The following is a 22,307-nucleotide window of genomic DNA, read 5'->3' on the forward strand; positions in this document are numbered from 1 at the left end:
GACCGGATCACATTAGACCGATATCATCACAACCAGCCGGCGGCGCTAACGCTCGTGTATTGTTTGCTGACCGCGGTTTACCCACGAAGAAGAAGACCCAGAGTCGAGCCGCCATTAGACTGAGCTGCAGCGGAGAAACCTTCTCAGAGTTCGGCTTGAAACTTTTTATTTCCGCGGTGAATATTTAAACGACACCGGCTCAGTCTGCACGGACTGTTCTCCAGGAATAACCGGGAAAACCCGCTCTGTTTGCTAACGCTGCTACGAGCTAACGCAGCTAGCCGTTAGCTGACTCTGCTACTAGCTAACGCAGCTAGCCGTTAGCTGACTCTGCTACTAGCTAACGCAGCTAGCTCCTGTGCTACATCCATCCTCCGCTCCGAGCTGGAGGCTCTGTAGCGCCGCTCCCCTGAGGACATGGGCCGGGGAAAGGGACCTACGCGGGGCAGACCTCCAATGGTACCCCCGATGGAGGACGGACCTCCGTTCGACATGGGTCCACCGGATTGGGGTCCTCCCCCTCCTGGAGGCTGGGGCCCTCCTCCTCCTGGTGGCTGGGGCCCTCCCCCTCCTGGTGGCTGGGGCCCTCCCCCTCCTGGTGGCTGGGGCCCATCTCCGCCGGGTTATTGGCGTCCTCCTTCGCCAGGAGCCTGGGGCCCTCCTTCTCCTGATGGATGGCCTCCACCGCCAGAAGGATGGGGCCCAAGAGGGCCCCCGCCTCCCGACTGGCATCTTCGGGGCCCCCCGCCTCCAGGCTGGGGGCCTTATCCTGACGACTGGCCGCCTCCTCCGGAAGACTGGGGTCGTCACCCCGACCACTGGAGACCCCCACACCCTGACGACTGGAGACGTCCTCCTGAGGACTGGGGGCCTCCTGGCTGGGGTCCAGAAGGTCGTCCCGAGCCGTGGGGGCCCGAGCCAGGTCCCCCAGTACCTGTACCTCCTCCTGTCGGGATCCCCCCTCCTCCTATCGGCGTTCCTCCTCCTCCTGTCGGGGTTCCTCCTCCAGATCCTACAGCCTTTGGCCCCATGGCCCTACCCCCTGTCCCCCCTCCGGGCTGCTTGCCTTCATTTGGGTTCCCGGCCTGTCCTCCCCCCAGCTGGACCGGAGAGGTGAGTGTGTCCCCTGCTCCTCCTTAAGTATCACGTATTGATCCCTGATTGGGTTGAGTCATGTTATTTTGTCACTTTGATTTCAGCCAGTTGTGGAGGAACCGATGCTCAACCCCCCCCCTGAGCAGCCGGAGTGGGTGAGTCCAGAACTGACTGACCCTAACCCTTCCTGTTGGTTGATCAGTAATTATTAATAATTCATTATTTCTTATTTTCCAGATCAAAGCTCTGATCTCAGCTCCGGCTGCTGAGTCAACTCCCAGCGAGACGCAGAAATCCTCCGAGGAGCCGGTGGTCTCCAAGGCGCCGGCGGCCGAGCTTGTGGCTGCCCCCCCCAAACCTAAACCTGTGGCTAAGAAGACCAACAAAGTCCTCGGGCTTCTGGGAAAACGCACGTTTGACAAGTAAGTCTGTGGTCGATGTTTGAGTCGAGCTTGTCTCAGAATCATCGTCTGACTTCCTGTCTTCTTCTTCTGTGGTGTGTCTGTCCTCAGGCCTCCTCCAGGCAGGTCAACAGGGATCATCTCCTTCATTGGGGTGAGGAAACACAGCGTCAATTTAACGTGAAGAAGAAGAAGAAGCAGATCCACCTGTCACTTCCTGTCTGACCTACTCCTCCTTCTTCTTCTGTCTCTGTCCTGCAGCCGACGTTTGGCTACATCGAGAGAGAGGACCTGGAGAAGTTCACCTTCACCTTCAACGCCTTCTTTGGAAACCCCAAGGCCATGACGCCCGGGGTCAGAGTTCACTTCACTGGCTGTAAGGAGAAGGTGAGACGGCGGCGAGGGCGGCGAGATGCTGCTGACGGAGGTGAGTGTCTCTGAGGTAAACTTCCTGGTTTGTGTTTCCAGGACAGCGCTATAGCGACGGACGTGAAGGTGGCTCCAGGAGGAACGGAGAACGTGGACCCAGAGATCTACGAGGCCGTGGTCAGTCAGCCTATCCTGGAGCCTCAGGTCAGTGTCTCCTCCAGAGTTCACATCTATCCAAGGCACCACTCGCCTCAACTCTGGTTCCTCTGCAGCCCGGCGAGCGCCAGTACCCCGGCCAGGTCTACGTCAACATCGGGCCCCTGAGGACCAACCTGACCTACGACAGGAAGGACAGCTCAGTGACGCTGCTGAAGAACGACCAGGTGCTGATCAACCTGCTGACCGACATTGTCACTGAGAAGAGGAGGGCCACCAACATCCGGCCCAAGATCCCCGCCACCTTCAGCCACACCAAGGAGATCAGGGAGAAGGTGACGAGGCGACGGGGGCTTCACTTTTAACGGGTTTCACGTCTGAGACAGAACAACACACAGATGACCAGAAAATAACAAAGGAAGGAAGTGATTTGATCAAATGTAGCTTCATGGAGAGAGTCATTCTGTCCATTCATCCTTTATCCTCCATCCTTCATCCTTTATCCTCCATCCTCCATCCTTCATCCTTTATCCTCCATCCTCCATTTCCATCCTTTATCCTTCATCCTTCATCCTTTATCCTCCATCCTCCATCCTCAATCCTCCATCCTTTATCCATCATCCTTTATCCTCCATCCTTTATCCTCCATCCTCCATCCTTTATCCTCCATCCTTTATCCTCTATCCTTCATCCTCCATCCTTCATCCTCCATCCTCCATCCTTTATCCTCCATCCTTTATCCTCCATCCTTTATCCTCCATCCTCCATCCTTCATCCTTTATCCTTCATCCTTCATCCTTCATCCTCCATCCTTCATCCTTCATCCTTTATCCTCCATCCTTTATCCTCCATCCTTCATCCTTTATCCTTCATCCTTTATCCTCCATTCTCCATTCTCCATTCTCCATCCTTCATCCTTTATCCTCCATCCTTCATCCTTCATCCTTTATCCTCCGTCCTTTATCCTTCATCCTTTATCCTCCATCTTTTATCCTCCATCCTTCATCCTTTATCCTTCATCCTTCATCCTTTATCCTCCATCCTCCATCCTCCATCCTTCATCCTCCATCCTCCATCCTTTATCCTCCATCCTTCATCCTTTATCCTCCATCCTTTATCCTCCATCCTTCATCTTTTATCCTCCATCTTTTATCCTCCATCCTTCATCCTTTATCCTCCATCCTCCATCCTTCATCCTTTATCCTCGATCCTTCATCCTTTATCCTTCATCCTTTATCCTCCATCCTTCATCCTTTATCCTCGATCCTTCATCCTTCATCCTCCATCCTTCATCCTTTATCCTCCATCCTTCATCCTTTATCCTCCATCTTTTATCCTTCATCCTTTATCCTTTATCCTTCATCCTTCATCCTTTATCCTCCATCCTTCATCCTTTATCCTTCATCCTTTATCCTCCATCCTTCATCCTTTATCCTTTATCCTTCATCCTTTCCTTCATCCTTTATCCTCCATCCTTCATCCTCCATCCTTTATCCTTTATCCTCCATCCTTTATCCTTCATCCTCCATCCTTTATCCTCCATCCTTTATCCTTCATCCTCCATCCTTTATCCTCCATCCTTTATCCTTCATCCTCCATCCTTTATCCTTCATCCTTTATCCTTCATCCTTTATCCTTCATCCTTTATCCTCCATCCTTCATCCTTTATCCTCCATCCTCCATCCTTCATCCTTCATCCTTTATCCTCCATCCTTCATCCTTCATCCTTTATCCTCCATCCTTCATCCTCCATCCTTTATCCTTCATCCTTTATCCTTCATCCTTTATCCTTCATCCTTCATCCTTTATCCTCCATCCTTCATCCTTTATCCTTCATCCTTCATCCTTTATCCTCCATCCTTTATCCTCCATCCTTTATCCTCCATCCTCCATCCTTCATCCTTTATCCTCCATCCTCCATCCTTTATCCTCCATCCTTTATCCTTTATCCTCCATCCTTCATCCTTTATCCTCCATCCTTTATCCTCCATCCTTCATCTTTTATCCTCCATCCTTCATCCTTTATCCTCCATCCTTCATCCTTCATCCTTTATCCTCCATCCTTTATCCTCCATCCTTCATCCTTTATCCTCCATCCTTTATCCTCCATCCTCCATCCTTCATCCTTTATCCTTCATCCTTTATCCTCCATCCTTTATCCTCCATCCTCCATCCTTCATCCTTCATCCTCCATCCTCCATCCTTTATCCTCCATCCTTCATCCTTTATCCTTTATCCTCCATCCTTCATCCTTTATCCTTTATCCTCCATCCTTCATCCTTTATCCTCCATCCTTTATCCTCCATCCTCCATCCTTTATCCTCCATCCTTTATCCTCCATCCTCCATCCTTTATCCTCCATCCTTTATCCTCCATCCTCCATCCTTCATCCTTCATCCTTCATCCTCCATCCTCCATCCTCCATCCTTTATCCTCCATCCTTCATCCTTTATCCTTTATCCTCCATCCTTCATCCTTTATCCTCCATCCTTTATCCTCCATCCTCCATCCTTTATCCTCCATCCTTCATCCTTTATCCTCCATCCTTTATCCTCCATCCTCCATCCTTTATCCTCCATCCTTCATCCTTTATCCTTTATCCTCCATCCTTCATCCTTTATCCTCCATCCTTTATCCTCCATCCTCCATCCTTTATCCTCCATCCTTTATCCTTTATCCTCCATCCTTTATCCTCCATCCTCCATCCTTTATCCTTCATCCTTTATCCTTCATCCTTTATCCTCCATCCTTCATCCTTTATCCTTCATCCTTTATCCTTCATCCTTCATCCTTCATCCTTTATCCTCCATCCTTCATCCTTTATCCTCCATCCTTTATCCTTCATCCTTTATCCTTCATCCTTTATCCTTCATCCTTCATCCTTTATCCTCCATCCTTCATCCTTTATCCTCCATCCTTCATCCTTCATCCTTCATCCTTTATCCTCCATCCTTTATCCTCCATCCTCCATCCTTCATCCTTTATCCTCCATCCTCCATCCTTTATCCTCCATCCTTTATCCTTTATCCTCCATCCTTCATCCTTTATCCTCCATCCTTTATCCTCCATCCTTCATCTTTTATCCTCCATCCTTTATCCTCCATCCTTCATCCTTTATCCTCCATCCTTCATCCTTTATCCTCCATCCTTCATCCTCCATCCTCCATCCTTCATCCTTCATCCTTTATCCTCGATCCTTCATCCTTCATCCTCCATCCTTCATCCTTCATCCTTTATCCTCCATCCTTCATCCTTTATCCTCCATCTTTATCCTCCATCCTTCATCCTTCATCCTATATCCTTTATCCTTCATCCTTCATCCTTTATCCTCCATCCTTCATCCTTTATCCTTCATCCTTTATCCTCCATCCTCCATCCTTCATCCTTATATCCTTTATCCTTCATCCTTTATCCTTCATCCTTTATCCTCCATCCTTCATCTCCATCCTTATCCTTTATCCTCCATCCTTTATCCTTCATCCTCCATCCTTTATCCTCCATCCTTTATCCTTCATCCTCCATCCTTTATCCTCCATCCTTTATCCTTCATCCTCCATCCTTTATCCTTCATCCTTTATCCTTCATCCTTTATCCTTCATCCTTTATCCTCCATCCTTCATCCTTTATCCTCCATCCTCCATCCTTCATCCTTCATCCTTCATCCTTTATCCTTCATCCTTTATCCTCCATCCTTCATCCTTCATCCTTTATCCTCCATCCTTCATCCTCCATCCTTTATCCTCCATCCTTTATCCTTCATCCTTTATCCTTCATCCTTCATCCTTTATCCTCCATCCTTCATCCTTTATCCTCCATCCTTCATCCTTCATCCTTCATCCTTTATCCTCCATCCTTTATCCTCCATCCTCCATCCTCCATCCTTCATCCTTTATCCTCCATCCTCCATCCTTTATCCTCCATCCTTTATCCTTTATCCTCCATCCTTCATCCTTTATCCTCCATCCTTTATCCTCCATCCTTCATCTTTTATCCTCCATCCTTCATCCTTTATCCTCCATCCTTCATCCTCCATCCTTCATCCTTTATCCTCCATCCTTTATCCTCCATCCTTCATCCTTTATCCTCCATCCTCCATCCTTCATCCTTCATCCTTCATCCTTTATCCTCCATCCTTTATCCTCCATCCTTCATCCTTCATCCTCCATCCTCCATCCTTTATCCTCCATCCTTCATCCTTTATCCTTTATCCTCCATCCTTCATCCTTTATCCTTTATCCTCCATCCTTCATCCTTTATCCTCCATCCTTTATCCTCCATCCTCCATCCTTTATCCTCCATCCTTTATCCTCCATCCTCCATCCTTTATCCTCCATCCTTTATCCTCCATCCTCCATCCTTCATCCTTCATCCTTCATCCTCCATCCTCCATCCTTTATCCTCCATCCTTCATCCTTTATCCTTTATCCTCCATCCTTTATCCTCCATCCTTTATCCTCCATCCTTCATCCTTTATCCTCCATCCTTTATCCTCCATCCTCCATCCTTTATCCTCCATCCTTTATCCTCCATCCTTCATCCTTTATCCTTCATCCTTTATCCTCCATCCTTCATCCTTCATCCTTTATCCTCCATCCTTCATCCTCCATCCTTTATCCTCCATCCTTTATCCTCCATCCTTTATCCTTCATCCTCTATCCTTCATCCTTCATCCTTTATCCTCCATCCTTCATCCTTTATCCTTCATCCTTTATCCTTCATCCTTCATCCTTTATCCTCCATCCTTCATCCTTTATCCTCCATCCTTTATCCTTCATCCTTTATCCTTCATCCTTTATCCTTCATCCTTCATCCTTTATCCTCCATCCTTCATCCTTTATCCTCCATCCTTCATCCTTCATCCTTTATCCTCCATCCTTTATCCTCCATCCTCCATCCTCCATCCTTCATCCTTTATCCTCCATCCTCCATCCTTTATCCTCCATCCTTTATCCTTTATCCTCCATCCTTCATCCTTTATCCTCCATCCTTTATCCTCCATCCTTTATCCTCCATCCTTCATCTTTTATCCTCCATCCTTCATACTTTATCCTCCATCCTTCATCCTCCAGCCTTCATCCTTCATCCTTTATCCTCCATCCTTTATCCTCCATCCTCCATCCTTTATCCTCCATCCTCCATCCTTCATCCTTTATCCTCCATCCTTTATCCTCCATCCTCTATCCTTCATCCTTCATCCTCCATCCTCCATCCTTTATCCTCCATCCTTTAGCCTTTATCCTCCATCCTTCATCCTTTATCCTCCATCCTTTATCCTCCATCCTTCATCTTTTATCCTCCATCTTTTATCCTCCATCCTTCATCCTTTATCCTTCATCCTTTATCCTCCATCCTTTATCCTCCATCCTTCATCCTTTATCCTCCATCCTTTATCCTCCATCCTCCATCCTCCATCCTTTATCCTCCATCCTTTATCCTCCATCCTTCATCCTTTATCCTCCATCCTTTATCCTCCATCCTTCATCCTTTATCCTCCATCCTTTATCCTCCATCCTCCATCCTCCATCCTTTATCCTCCATCCTTTATCCTCCATCCTTCATCCTTTATCCTTCATCCTTTATCCTGGTGTAAATCTTCTAGATAATCGTTGATCTTTTCATTATTTCTGTTGATTGGACTGATTAAACTGATCTGACCTCAGAGATTTGATGACCTGGTCTGGTATGATCTGGGTCGTCAGTGTTAAATGTGTCTCTGGTTCAGGGCGTCGTCCTCAGCCTGAAGGATAGCGAGGGCGTCCTTAGGTCGGACAGACACGGAGACATTCCCTTCGATGTCAAAGAGAACTTCAGCGACGTAGAATTCACCAGTGAGGATATCAATGAGGAGGTGGAGTTCACCGTCATGGAGGTGAGAAGACGTCTGTCCACGTCCTCCTGTCCTCACATTCTCATGTCCTGTCCTCACATGGTCCTGTCCTCCTGTCCTCAGCTTAGAGCAGGTAAACGAGCCATCAGGATCCGTCGGGTCAAGGAGCCCCTCCTACTGACGCTCTGCAGCGCCACCGCTGCCAGCGAGGAGGCCGACGCCCAGAACAGTGACGATGAGGAAGGCTCCACCCAGAAAGGGAGGGCCAACACCAAGCTGGAGCCGGGGCCCATGATGAAGCTGGACACAGAGCTGTACGAGGGCATCGTCAGCCAGCCCATCATCGAACCCACGGTGAGGACACAGCACGGCGGCCATTTTGTTTGAATGGAGCTTTATTGAAACCATCCTGTCAGAGAGGAGAATGGCGGTAACCTGTCTCACCTGTTTCTACTTCAGTCTGCATAAAGAGTCTTTATCCAGTTCTACTCTCATTCCTCTTCTTCTGCTGGTTCTTCTTCTGTGGTTTTAGTCAGTTTATATCCTACAGTAAATACTGATTTAACGTTAACGTCTCTGGAGTAAATACCTGCAGAGAGGTTTTCTCCCGGCTCAGATCTTCATGCTTCTGGTTCTCCTGCAGGCCGTCATGCCCGGCTACCCGGGTCAGATCCACGCCAACATCGGGCCCCTCAGGACCAACGTGACCTTTGACCACAGGGACTGTGGCGTGACGCTGCTGAAGAATGACCACGTGTTGATCAACCTGCTGGTGGACGTGGTGACGGGGAAGCGGAGGGCGGCCAACATCAAACCCAAGATCCCCTTCACCTTTAGCTACACCAAGGAGACCAGGGAGCTGGTAAGGCCCTCCATCGCCTGATCAACCGTTGCTATGGTAACCAGGCTCCTCCTCTGACCATACCTGTCTCTCAGGGCGTCATCACCGGCCTCTCAGCCGACGAAGGCTTCATCAGCTCAGAGGAGCATGGAGAGCTTCCCTTCGACATCAGTGAGAACTTCAGCGACTCAGAGTTCAACCCCAACGACCTCCACAAGGAGGTGGAGTTCACCATGGCCATAGTGAGTCCAGCAGAACCACACAGAACCGGTTCTTGGACAGAACTATTTCTTCTTCTTCTTCCTTCTGCTGCTTCTTCATCTTCTTTGTCTTCTTCTTCGTCTTCTTTGTCTTCTGTGTCTTCTTCTTCGTCTTCTTCTTCGTCTTCTTCTTTCTGCTGCTTCTTCTTCTTTGTCTTTTATGTCCATGTCTTCTTTGTCTTCTTTGTCTTCGTTGTCTACTTCTTCTTCGTCCTTTTCGTTGTCTTTGTCTTTTTTGTCTTCTTCTTCGTCGTCTTCTTCGCCTTCTTCTTCTTTGTCTTCTTCTTCTTCTACTTCTTCTTCCTTTTGCTGTTTCTTCTTCTTCTTTTTCTTCTATGTCCATGTCTTCTTCGTCTTCTTCTTTGTCTTTGTCTTCTTTGTCTTCTTCTTATTCTTCTTCGTCTTCTTCCTTGTGCTGCTTCTTCATCTTCTTCTATTTTGTCTTCCTCTTCGTCTTCTTCGTCTCATTCATCACTCTGTCTCTTCAGGTGAAATCAAAGAAGAGAGCCATCAGACTGAGGAGAGCCAGGAGGATCGAGGACCAGATCCTGCACGAGCAGAAACTACGAGAGGAAGAGGAGAAGAAGAAGAAGAAGGAAGAGGAGAAGAAGAAGAAGGAAGAGGAGAAGAAGAAAAAGGAGAATGAAGAGGAGAAGATGAGGAGGGAGGAGGAGGAGGAGTGTGAGAGAGAAGTGGAGAAAAGGAAGAAGGAGGAAGTAGCGGCAGCGCTGGAGGCCGCTAAAAACAAGGTGAGAACCAGGTCCTTTAAGAGACGGTGTCTGTCCTTCATCCTGTGATGTGTCCTCATGTTTTCTTGCAGTGGACGCCGCTTGGATACACGATCAGGATCCCAGACACCATGGACGACATCAGCAAGGACCGCTTCCAAGGAACCGTCCTCAAAGCCATCTCCAAACACCCCCGCAAGGAGGTCAAGAAGGAGCCGGAGGACACCACGGAGGACGCCACGGAGGACGGAGGACAGGCTGAGGACAGAGGACAGGTAAATAAAGACAAATTCCTGCTGGACCAGAAAATTAAATGAAATCATGGAGGAATAACTCTTCTCCTGCAGATGAAAATAAAAGTGGAGAAAATGGATGAAGACGAGAAGACGGAGGTGGAGGGTGGAGAGGAAGAGAAGAAGAAAGATGGGGGAGGGGGCGGAGCCAAACCAGACCCAGAGGTTGGTCGTCTGGTGATGACCGTCAACGGTCAACAGAAACAGTTGAGCTTCGGGCTCAGAGACCTGCTGACGGGGGCCACCATGCTGGACGGAGACAAGGTGAGACACATAAAGACGGGGACACATATACTGACAAGGACGCATATAGAGACAAGGACATATAAGGGGGGGCTCAGTAGCTCCACAGATTAAAATTCAGTCTGAGCTAAAGGCGACTTTATTATTTTTATTCTGTTGTCTCTTCTAACTTGGTCCTTATCTTCATTGACTGATTATCGTCTGGATCCAAACTCAGATCTTCAGTCACCTCTAAGAACACGTTCACCCTGGGATTAAATAATTCACCTCTAAAAACTTTAGTCGTGTAAAAGTAATACAGTAAATAATTACACATAGCACACTGGGTAAAAAATATAAGTATAAATGTATAACTGTGAAATAATAAAATATAGACTGTAAACTTGAAAGCTAAAGGGGGTAGCTCTTATAAACCTGCTACCTATGTTGCAAAGCAGCTGTGTCAATAAAGTGCAGTAATGCAGTGGTGCCTTAGTCCAGTTCAGGCTCAGAGTTGATCAGACGGATAGACGGGGACAGAAACTCTTCTTCAGACAGAGGAGACGCCGGCCTGATGTCCGGGGTGACTGGGCTGTTCCAGGATCTTCTTGGCCCATATCCTCCAACATTTAGTATAAATGTCCTGCAGGTTGGGGAGGGGGGTTCTGATGGTCCGCTCTGCTGAACGGACCACCCTTTTGAGGGCCAGGAAGTCCTGCCTGGTGCAGTTTCCCATCCAGGTGGTGATGCTCTTGATGGTGCAGGTGTAAAAGTTTCTGAGCACCTTGAGAGGGAGCTTAAAGTCTCTGAGGCGTCTGAGGAGGTAGAGACGCTGTCTGGCCTTCTTCACCATGGTGTTCAGATGGTGAGTCCATGACAGGTCCTGTGAGATGGTCACTCCCAGGTATCTGAAGGTGTCCACTCTTTCCACCTCACAGCCACAGATAAGTGGATGGAAGTCCCTCTGCTGTTTCCTGCTGAATTCCACAATCAGTTCCTTTGTTTTGCTGACATTCAGCAGGAGGTGGTTCTCCTGGCACCAGTCCTCCAAGTGGGACACCTCCCTCCTGTAGGCTGTCTCGTTGTTGTGGGAGATTAGTCCTACAACAGCGGTGTCGTCAGCAAACTTGATGATGATGTTGGTGTCTGAAGTGGCCTTGCAGTCGTGTGTGTACAGCGAGTACAGCAGAGGGCTGAGCACACAGCCCTGGGGGGATCCAGTGTTGAGAGTCAGGGGGGCTGAAGTGTGGTGACCCACTTGGACCACCTGTGGTCTGCCGGTCAGGAAGCTGTAGATCCACCTGCACAGGAAGGAGTGCAGGCCCAGGTCATGCAGCTTAGAGGCCAGTCTGGAGGGGACTATGGTATTGAATGCTGAGCTGTAGTCAACAAACAGCACAGTGTCCACATGGGAGAGGGTCTTGTGGAGGAGACTAGTCCACAGGTCAGCTGCTAGGGAGGTTTTGTGTTGAAGGTTCATCACTAAAGCAGAACAGGGTCTCACAGATCTAACCGAGTCCCAGGCTTTTAGTTTCTCTGTGAATCTATGAACGCCAGTCAGAATCGACTTGATCACTTCCTGGTTGGTTAGCTCGAGTCTGACCCTGTGTTCCCTCTGAAGGTGCGTTTCAACGTCGCCACCAACCAGGAGACCAAAGAAGAGCGAGCCACGTTCGTGGAGATTCTCCCGGACTCCTTCGAGGAGTCCACCGAGCAGCGCCGACATGTAAGACTCTCAGACTAGAGTTGGGTTGGGTTTGGTGTGGGAGCAGCTTTTAACGCTTGGTATGTCGGATGTTTTCCAACCAGGGCATCGTCATCGAGTTCTCGGAGGACTCAGGGCTCATCAAGTGCTCTCAGAACCCTCAGCTCTACTTCCACATGTCCGAGGTGATTGAGAAAAAGAAGCTGGAGCTGAATGAGAAGGTGGAGTTCAGCGTCGTCCCGGTGAGTTCAGAGGCTGCAGGTGACTGATCTGAGATTAATTTAGACCAAATAAATGAGGATTATCTCCGGAACTATCAGGTGCACGTTCCTAACCCTGTCTTTATGGACCCTGGTCTTTATGGACCCTGGTCTCCATGGACCCTGGTCTCTATGACCTTGGTCCCCATGGACCCTGGTATCTATATGACCCTAGTCTCCATGGACCCTGGTCTCCATGGACCCTGGTCTCTATGATAGGTCAGACTTCAGTGTCAGTAACATTGTGTCTGATTAATTAGTGATAAACTAAAACATCTTCTAGATCAGAGAGTAGAAAACACCCTGATAGCAATGATATCATTCTGAACTCATTCAGCAACCCCTTGACTAGACCTGGACCAAGAGTTTAGAGAAATACCACAAAGGTTCTAGTAACAATAGAACCAGGCCCACTCCTCCATTTGGACATGTGGAGAACCAAAGAACCCAAAGTGTTCCACGTTGGGTTTTTACCTCTTGAAAGTGAATCTGGCTACAAAATCCTACTGATTCCACTACAGGAGGCAACGTACACACAATTCAACCTTTGGACATTTTATTTATCCTGGACATCATCACATTCTACCATTGTGATCATTATACAATCCAGAAGAAGATGGAGATTTCCTCCATGTTGTTCACACATGTAACTCCCCAGGGGAACCAGTCACCAAGGCATGCTACATATCAATGCTAAGCTAACTGTCACGACTACTGTGTTGTGTTTGTTATGCGTGGTACCACCATTAGACCACTAGATGGAGGTAAATGGATAAGATTCTGTCGGTCAAGTGACCATGTGGTGTGTGTTGGATGGAAGAGGTTAATGAAGACATGCAAATCGATTGTCGTGGATTTCAAGATGTTTTTAATTTTGAGCTTTTCTGATCTAAAACATGTCTGTTATTGTTTCTCCAAGCATGAGACAGCCGAGGGGGGGAACCAGGCCATCAGGATAAAACGTTACACCGAGAGCGTTTTCCTCCCTGCTCGGAAACTCGGAGGAGTCAGTGCAAACAAAGGAAAGGTAACCAGGACTGGGTTATATTCATTTAATCACAGTGTGTGATGACATGGAGATGTGACCATTGTGGTTCTGTTGGTTTGTCTCTTTTTGTAGATGACCATCAAGCTAACAAAGGCTTTAGAGGAATCTGAGTGAGTTCTGATTCAGTTTTTTATGTTTAAAGAGGAAGATGTTTTCTGTTCTTATTACTCCTTTAGGCGCCTATTTCTACTTTAACGTGACAGATATATTCTCAGGAGCAGAACGTCTCTCCAAATGGTCTTACAATAGCTTCTTATTTCAGGAAGGAAAAGCCAGAGACAGACAAGCTGAAGGCTGTGGTGAAGAGTCTCAGAGCACAAGACACAAACAAGAGTGTCAGACGGGATAACAGTGCGTCTCAGTGTAGATACAGCAGGAGTCGCAGCAGGAGTCGGAGTAGAGGAAGAAGCGGGAGCAGGAGTAAAGGGAGGAGCAGGAGTAGAAGTCCTCCAAGGGACCAGTTTGGACGCATCATCAAGAGGAGACGAAGCTCCAGCGTTGAGCGTAGCAGTAGGAAGTACAGGCAGAGCCGAGAGAGGTCGCATCGGCGAACCAGGAGTCGCTCCAGGAGTCGCAGTAGGAGTCGCAGTCGAAGCCTGAGCTCTAGTCGGAGTCGGAGCAGAGAGAGAAGCAAAGACCGGGCCTACAGGAAGAGGAGCAAAGTCACCAGAGAGCATGAAGAAGGCCGCAAGAGGAGGAGGGAGCTGAGCCCACCGCCCCCCAGGAGAGGAGTAGTCATGGACGATGAGCTGGCGAGGAAGAAGCGGGAGCTGGAGGAACTGAATGAGATGATCGCCTACAAAAAATCTCTGGTGGAGGTAGACCCCGGACAGAGGACCTGCATAGACTACGATCATGGCAGGATAGCTGTCCCCCTGACGGAGTACAGACCGGTCCGATCCATCCTGAAGAAACGCCCTGAGGGTCCCGAATACCACCATCGTCCTCCTTACGACGACCCTTACTACGACCGGCCCTACAGTCCCTACCAGGACCGTCTCTATGGCGATCGCTATGCCAGCCGTCCCTACGGCGACCGCCTGTATGAAAGTCGACTCTACGGTGAAGCTCCCTACCTGCCGTCGTCCAGCCACCGCTACACCGACCGCTATGATGTTTATGACGAACCCTATGAGGAACGCCACTTTGAGCAGCCCTACGACCGACCTTATGATCCATATGGTCTTGTCAAGCGAAGCCAGTCTCCAGAACCCCATCGCTCCTCATCTCCGTTTCAGTCTGGACCTGCTGCCTCTACCCAACCTCTTGCTGCCACTTCCTCTTCCCATCCTCCCTTCCGACCTCCCTCCCCCATGGAGTCTCCTCCTAGAAGCCCTTCTCCCAAACGGCAGTCATCTCCGGCCGAGAGACCTCCTCTGGATCGTTTCCTCGACATGCTCAACAAAAAGGCGGACGCTGAAAAGAAATCTGAGCCGGTCCGTGTTGCTGATGACCTCCTGCCTCACGAGCGAGCGCTTCAGGATGGAAAGGGCTTCTCTCGGATAGTGGGGTTGGGTCAGGAACCAGCTAGCAGCGGTCTACCCCTGGAAGGGGAGAAGAATGAACCATGCTCTAAGCGATCCTCGGTAGAAATATCCGGTGAGGAATCAAAGACGGAACCGTATGATAAGATCCAGAGTCTACTCCGAACAATCGGCCTGAAGCTGAGCACAGGGGACGTGTCCAAACTGGCCGGCAGAGCCCAGAAGGAAGGTTACGCCCCAAAGGCCTTGTCTGCAGAAAGAGAGACTTTATCATCCCCAATGGAAGAACTGCGGACCCACAGACCTGGTTCTGTTGAATCAGATCAGATCCATTCCCCAGCCAGATCCTCCAGTCTGGAGCCGATCCGCCGTCGCAAAACTGCAGCACTGCAGTACGAAGACTTCCTGGACCAGCAAGAGTTGGAGGCGCTAAAGAAGGCGCAGCAGCTTCAGAGTCTTACCAAGACAATGGGGAGCGCACCCTCCACCTCGGCTTCTCCCAAACCTCCTCCTGGCCCTCCCCCCACTCACTACCAACACCCACCTCCACCGCTTAACTGGCCTCCTGGTATCACCTCCCAGATCTCCCCACCACAGACCTCCACATCCACTGGTATGGCCACCCCTGCTCCTCCTGCAGCGGGTCAACCACACCAGAGGCTGGGGCCTCCTCCAGGACCACCCCCTGGTCCCCCCCCTCAGCGTCCTGCACAGCCTCCTCCAGGACCTCCACCTGGACCTCCCCCACGGCGTCCCACTGGACAACCTCCCTTCCCTCTACCTTCTAATAATGCCGTTTTGCATTTTATGGGACAGCCTGACACATCTCTACCCTGTAACTCCTCTTCACAGCCTTTAACCACCTCTGCAGTAACACCACCATCATCAGCACCAGCAGCCTCAGGTCCTACAAACGATGACTCGTCATCGGTCATCTCTACGACAGTGGCCAGATGTTTGAAGGTCATAGAGACAGTGAAATCTCTGGCTGTGCAGCCTCCAGCAAAACAAGCCAAGTCAGTCCAGTTCAGTTTACCCACAGAGTCGCCATCAGTCGCCGTTCCTCAGACCTCGGCAGAGATCGACGATGACGTGAAGACCAAGCAGAAGGAGAAGGTACGAGCAACTGCGGTAGACGTACTTGAGAAGTTTGTAGGCGCAAATCAAAAGGATGACTGAAGTATTGTATCTTAATGAGGTGTGTGTGTTGCAGCTGGATCTGTACAACCAGAGGCTTTTAGAAAGGAGAGACCAACAATACAAGGAGATGCTGGCCTCCAGGAAACAGGGAGAGAGGAACAAGAACGGTTCACTGATCCCTCCAGGTATTATAACTCATTTACGTTCTTGTTAAGTTCTGAATTACAGGGAGGTCAGGAACATGAATGAAACATGAATACAAGTAAACTGGTGCTTCTCATGTACATTCCTGTCACTGTTTTCTTTTCTCATTCAGTTCAGCAGGTTATTGTAGATACTTGATTAGCCTCATCTCTGGACACACTGTAGAAAGTTTGAAGACGAGAACATGGGGACTAACTGAAGTATTGGTTGGATTAGTGAGGCCCGGTCGTGCGTTAGGCCTGTGGTAAAAGTCGATCTGGTCGAAAAGGTCACGCAGTCGTAGATTCCCATGAGACTTGACAAGGACGCGTTGACATTGATAAAACGTTCGGTCGTTCTTCCTGCAGCACCCGTTAGCGAAGCCCACAGATCAAGACAAGAAGACGACTGAGGTCTGCGCTCCAACAGTAACGTCTCTTTCCTCTTTATACGGCGACTCATTAGTATCTAGCTTTTAAAAAAGACATGTTAGTCTAGGGATGAGTAGTTAGATGAGACTGTCCTAGGGTTTAGAGTATTTTCTAGGGTTAAGCATTGATTCTCCAAACCTTTACCAATACAGACAGTAGAGTTTGAACAGTTTATTAGTATAACTACCAGTGTAGATGCTGGTTGTTTCCAAAAATGATGGGACACCTTTGACCTTGAACAGAACATTTCATTTTTATTCAAGATTTCTAACTGTGTTGATTTGTTGACTAGCTAATCTTCATTCTTAGGAGGACGTTGCATCTATGTAGGGACATCTGACAAGAAAACATGAAAGAAACTATTCTTGAACAAGACACCTAAAGGACCAGAGACTAAATCCAGGTCGTGGTTTGTCCAAAATGTTCAAACAAAGGTTGCTAGCAGACATTTCATCCAAGTTCAAATAGGACCATCTGTGGGTGTTGCCTGGTCATGTAACCTTCAGGTGGACTCCACCCACAGATGGTCCTGATAAAAAGTCCCCACCAGTTTGGGGCTGAAAACTCTAGTTGTCTTTGTCTCAGCTTGGGTAAACCAGAGACTGAAGCTTGTCACATACTCCACGAGGAGAGAGAAGTTTGTTCAGGAAATGCTAGCTGCCACTCTGTGAGCTCCCAGATGCTAATATTCTCAGTGTGACCACAAATCTCTCCTGGGTAGAGGTCGTACTGTGTGTGGGTGCTGATGGAACGGTATGATCCGACGGATGCGGACGTCAAGACAACTGGTGACATCCGAAAATAATAAGAAAACTGCCTCTCGTTATCCACGTCCAGCATCTCCCACAATGCTTAGCGTGTGTGATGTATGCTGGTGGGAGGGGCCTATGAGGACTTCCCCGCAGTTCCGTACTTGAGCTACTGGTGAAGTATAACAAGCTTTGTTCTTGTTCTCGCTCACCTTGAGGAACAAGAACAAAGTTCTCGCTTCTTGCGAAGTATGTAACAAGCTTAAGGAGTTGTTCTTAAACAGTGACCACTGAGTGTAAGCACAGGGCAGCGAGCTTTAAATGTCATTGCTGGCTTGGATTTGACCTTGTGGTTCTCAGTGATACAGACATTCTGCCATTTCAGTAAACCAGGAACTTTTCTTCAGTTTTGCAGGAATGGTCATCTGGAGAAGAACCAGTAGAAACTCAGCCCTCACTAATGTCTGTGCTATGGCTTATACCTCCAGCTAAGACTTCCAGTCTGTTCTTAAACCTGACTGGTTGCTGTCTTTGAACAGCATGTAGCTGAAACTGCTTACTCCAAAGAAGGACAAGCGGAAACTAGGCTAGGATTATGTCTGGTCCAGGACTGAGGAGGCCGTCTAGGTTTGAGTGGCTTTTACAGACATGGCTTAAATAGACCAGGAAACATCCAGTCAGAATATCAGGACGAATCTATGCCTTCACACCACAGGTTATTAATTAATGTTTGATATTCAGTAGCTAGTCCAGGATCTGTTCCATGTAGGAAGGGTTCGACCGTAAGGCCTTGACTTTCATTTAATTTCTTCCAGCTTTGACGTCTAAGTTTAAACCCATTCATTTGTAACATCTCCACCTCTTCATCTTCTTGTTCAGTATAGTGAGGCTCACATTCATCGGATCACTTGTAGTAGTCGGTATCTTTTCAGATCTAGCTACATGTTGTGCTGTAGTCATCTAGGCTAGCTAGTTTAATGCTAATGTAATTTAGAAGCTACCAGTAAAAGTATTTCTCTCTTCTCTGTCAACATCAGCTGATGACAGACTGAATCTGAGTCGTATTATTTTAACTTGATAAAGGTTAGAGAGGTTTAGGATTAGCTTCAGATCTTGTTAGTGGGCAGATGATAAAAATTAAACAAACGTAAGCCATGTTCATGAAAGCCTTAAACATCGAGGCCTGTCCTGGCCGTTAGATCAGCTCTTGCTCCGTGTTTAAACTAAATGTTCCAGATATTTAATTCATCAGCGTTGCAGACGTTGGGTTTTGTATTTTTGACGATGGTAAGTCTGAGTCAAGAGTGTCTCCGACTTCCCGGGATGTCCAGAAAATCCAGAGGACTGCTCAGAACATTTCCCATGAAAAGTAAAGACTTCCTAATTTATTTACAGTAAAACTCTTTATTGTTGTTGTTAGCCAGAGCTAGCACTGGTAGATTAATGTGTGAGATACATCGGAGGCAGAGCTTTTTAAGACTAAGACCTCAGCTTGAACCAACACATCTTCTGCTTGGATGCTAGCTACATGTTCTCACCGAGCTTCACCAACAGTTAAGAAGATACTTTAGCTTCTTACTGTCAACTACAGTTTTTGTTTACAGTGTTGTCATGCAGTGGTTAGAGTAGTTAGCTTAGCGAGCTAAAGCTGAGACATTTTGGTAGAACACATTGGGACAGAAACATGCTAATATCAATCCTGTGTCTTGCATGTAATGTAATAAAACTGTGAATGTGGACCTATTGTCTTCCGAGCCGTGCACTAGCTTGTCCTCACCTGCTGATGCTAACGTTAGCTTATGAAGCTAACATAAAGGAGGCATCATTTAGGCCATCAGTTGGATAGCGTTAGCTTAAACACTTCTGAATGTTGTGGTGAGTATTTTTAAGAATATTTGAGTAATTCCGTGTAGCCCCATCATGTTTTAAACTCAACCATGTTTTTAAATAATACTGATTATTAACTCATTTAGCTAATGCTAACAGTGCTGCTAATCATTTAGCACTTAGCGTGGTGTCGACACAACTTAGTGCTAGTTCGTCATCGGTACAGCAAGCGGTACACTAGCTAACTTCATCAGGTAAAATGCTACTCTTGAATGTTAAGATTATTTACAACTTTATAAAATACTTAACAGCAGCGTTAACGCTAAATCATAGCTGTTAACTAGCCTTCAGTCTGTGGCGCTAACGTTAGCTCTGGAGGCTAACACATCTACTTATTAGCATTAGCTTTGTACGTTTTGAGTTGAGTTGCTGAAACTGTAACTCTCCTGGTAGCCTTAGCATGAAGCTAGTGGGTCATTCAGGTTCATCTGAGTTCACTCATTGATCACCTGTAAACATGATCTCAGGTCACTTCCTGTTCACCTGTGGCAGTTCTGTGAGCACCTGAGTCCAGGTTAGACTCGTGACTTCAGACTCCAGTATGGAGTTAAGGATCAGAAACGGGAAACAAAACCTAACCTTAGAAAAACCAGACAAGTAGAACGAGGACATTTAATTAGATGTTAGATCTTTAGTGGCCACATTATAAATCTGTGGACGTTTTATTTTCAGAACACAAAGTTGTACCTATTAAACGCTCATACCGTTTCCTCAACTAAATACTGGACTCTGAATGGACCTTAATACAAAAATAAAACTAAAGTTAAACCAATAATTATCAATGAATGTTAAAGTATGATGTTCAGATTTTAAGGACGTTGTTTTGCATGTTTCTCTACATGCTGTTAGCCGTTAGCTGTTAGCCATTAGCTGTTAGCTAGGGACGCGCTGTCAATAGCTGTTTGTCTGGTTTAAAATGTGAAGGTAGGTGATGATTTTAGATTTTCTCTGATCTACTGATAAACTTAATTGTTTTACACATTTGTCTCTAGCTCGTTACATTAAACCGTGTTTCTGATATTAGCCCGTCACCTTTGGGACGTTGTCAGATGTAATGAACACGGCTTTGGTTTTAATTATTCTGATGCAGTAAAGATCATTTGCATAGTGAGTTATGAACGAACCTTTGAACGCAGGACACCGGTAAAACGTCTCCAGCAGTTTTAGAGCAGCTGTCTCTTGCTAAAACAACGTCCACTCGGTCCGACAGATGTTTGTGTATGGTTTCGGATAGACTCAGAGTTCAGTAAATTTATCTTGTTGACGTTTCCAGGCAAGGCGACGAGCAGCGAGCCCAAGAACGTGTGGATCTGTGGTCACTCGCTGGTGTACTGGGCCGAGTCCCGGGCCAAATCTCCAGAGGTAGGTATGCAGCTGGGCATGCACCCCAGCAAGGTGGCCGTCTGGTGGAAGGGCATCCAGGGCATGACATGGTCGCAGCTGCTGCCCCAGCTCCACCAGCTCAAGGTCACCTGGCCCAACCCCGACGTCCTCATCATGCACCTGGGCGGCAACGACCTGAGCACCGACAGCCCCACCGACCTGCTGGCTTCCGTCAAGAAGGACCTGACCTCCATGAGGGCCATCTTCCCACATTGTGTTCTGGTGTGGTCCAACATCCTTCCTCGCCGGGTGTGGCGCCACTCAGCCGACAACCACGAGGTCGACCTGGTCCGCACCACGGTCAACCGTCGGATCCAGAATATCATCTCAGAGCTGGGCGGAACCTCGCTGACCCACGACAACATCCGGTGCGGCGCCAACACGGGCCTGTACCGGGCCGACGGCGTCCACCTGTCCCCCAAAGGCATCGACGTCTTCAACCTCAACCTGCAGGACTTCCTGGAGAAATGGGAGATGGAGGCGAACTCCGGCTAGAGGTTTTTATTCTTGACGGTAGTGAGACACTAGTAGAGGCACTAGTACGTCATCGACTCATCTGAAGGTTCATGTTCGTTCTGTTTAACGCTTTCAGTCAAAATGTTGAGTTTTTCTGAAATAAAGTTTTCCAACATTAATAAAGTCAGAACTGATTGATAAATGAAACTGGAGTTCAGACGTCTACTACAACCAGGAAGTGAACCCTGAACAGGTTGCTATAGAAACACAGATATGTTTAACGTCCAGACCTTCGACTGGAGAACACGGAGCTTAAAGACCCTTTTATGTCCTACGTCACGGTGGTGAGCTGGAGGCAGGAAGCACAGTGCAGAATATGAGGCTACTGTTGTCAACATGTTCTTGTGTCGGTGCCACAACCAGAGGAGTCGGGTTAATGGCTCCAAACTGAAATGTTATCGTATACCAGCTGTGGTTAAATGTGGTAAAACTAAAGGATTGGGTCCAGGCCATTTGTTCAGCATCAGTAAATAAAGTTTTGTCTTTTGTAAGTTTGGTTACTCCTCTAAAGATTGGTCCTGTCCAACTGATCACAAATTAGCTCATTAGATAACTTCTAGTTGTATGTCTGCGTTCACTAAATAGCATTAGCTTGCTCCCACTAGAAAGTTAGCTAACGTTAGAAATAATACACCACACTGATACTTGGATGGCTTCACTCACTTCATATTTTGCTGAACGTAACACAGCTAACAGTTAACCTCTTAGCCACGAGCCTGTATAGTAGCCTCCATTAGCAAATTCATCAGCTATAACATAACACATGTAGTTCACTTTAAGGCTAATCCAGAACTTCACACAACACAAAACTCATCTGTTAAATTTATTTTCATGACAAATATTTATTGGAGTCTACGGAGTTATACATCCTCAGTTTCTCCGTCCACGCTTGGTTCTGTCGTCCATCAGGGTCCAGGTGGATCTGGTTCCGTCCATTAATGTGAACATTGAACATATTCAGATATTCACCTTTCTAAACCAGTTAGCTAACGTACTCCTGTGGATAAGCCCCGCCCACTAAAAACCTCATGGTAACAAACAGGAGACAACGTGTGATCATGTGATCATGTGACCATGTGATGTCAGTTGATCTGTCGTCTTCCTGTCAGAGCGACCAGGTGAGTCTTTGTTTTCTCCACAGGGTCCGACTGCGGAGGAGTCTTCTCCACCACAGGAAGCCCCCTCCAGTAGAACCAGGACCAATGAGAGGAGTCGATTCTGACCTCTGACCTCTGACCTCTGACCCTCAATGTCTGCGTTGAATGTGTTCATGTCCCAGCTCTCTAAGATTTAATGCATCAAACAGGAACTAGATGCAGTTTCTCTTTT

General features: G+C 47.7%; 1 protein-coding gene across 1 annotated transcript; it reads left to right on the forward strand.

Moving 5' to 3' along the window:
- Positions 1–94: 94 nt before the first annotated feature.
- On the forward strand, positions 95–21,469 carry LOC311500172 (uncharacterized protein). The gene is made up of 21 exons (XM_084561410.1): positions 95–1,113; positions 1,200–1,250; positions 1,333–1,517; positions 1,608–1,650; positions 1,758–1,883; positions 1,965–2,069; positions 2,138–2,356; positions 7,744–7,890; positions 7,972–8,202; positions 8,492–8,710; positions 8,785–8,931; positions 9,438–9,698; positions 9,770–9,952; positions 10,025–10,234; positions 11,814–11,918; positions 12,002–12,139; positions 13,077–13,184; positions 13,278–13,315; positions 13,468–15,805; positions 15,903–16,014; positions 20,353–21,469. Exons 1-21 carry the CDS (start codon positions 418–420, stop codon positions 20,955–20,957), a joined length of 6,267 nt encoding a protein of 2,088 aa, XP_084417536.1. The 5' UTR covers positions 95–417; the 3' UTR covers positions 20,958–21,469.
- The last annotated feature ends 838 nt before the right edge of the window (positions 21,470–22,307 follow it).

The sequence above is a fragment of the Chelon labrosus genome, assembly GCF_963514085.1.
Source record: "Chelon labrosus genome assembly, chromosome: 15".
NCBI lineage: Eukaryota > Metazoa > Chordata > Actinopteri > Mugiliformes > Mugilidae > Chelon > Chelon labrosus.

Coding starts and splice junctions, on each gene's coding strand:
- LOC311500172 (XM_084561410.1), top strand. CDS start 418: ATGGGCCGGGGAAAGGGACCTACGCGGGGCAGACCTCCAATGGTACCC. Junction 1,884..1,964: donor TCACTGGCTGTAAGGAGAAG/GTGAGACGGCGG, acceptor TTGTGTTTCCAG/GACAGCGCTATAGCGACGGA. Junction 13,185..13,277: donor TCAGTGCAAACAAAGGAAAG/GTAACCAGGACT, acceptor CTCTTTTTGTAG/ATGACCATCAAGCTAACAAA.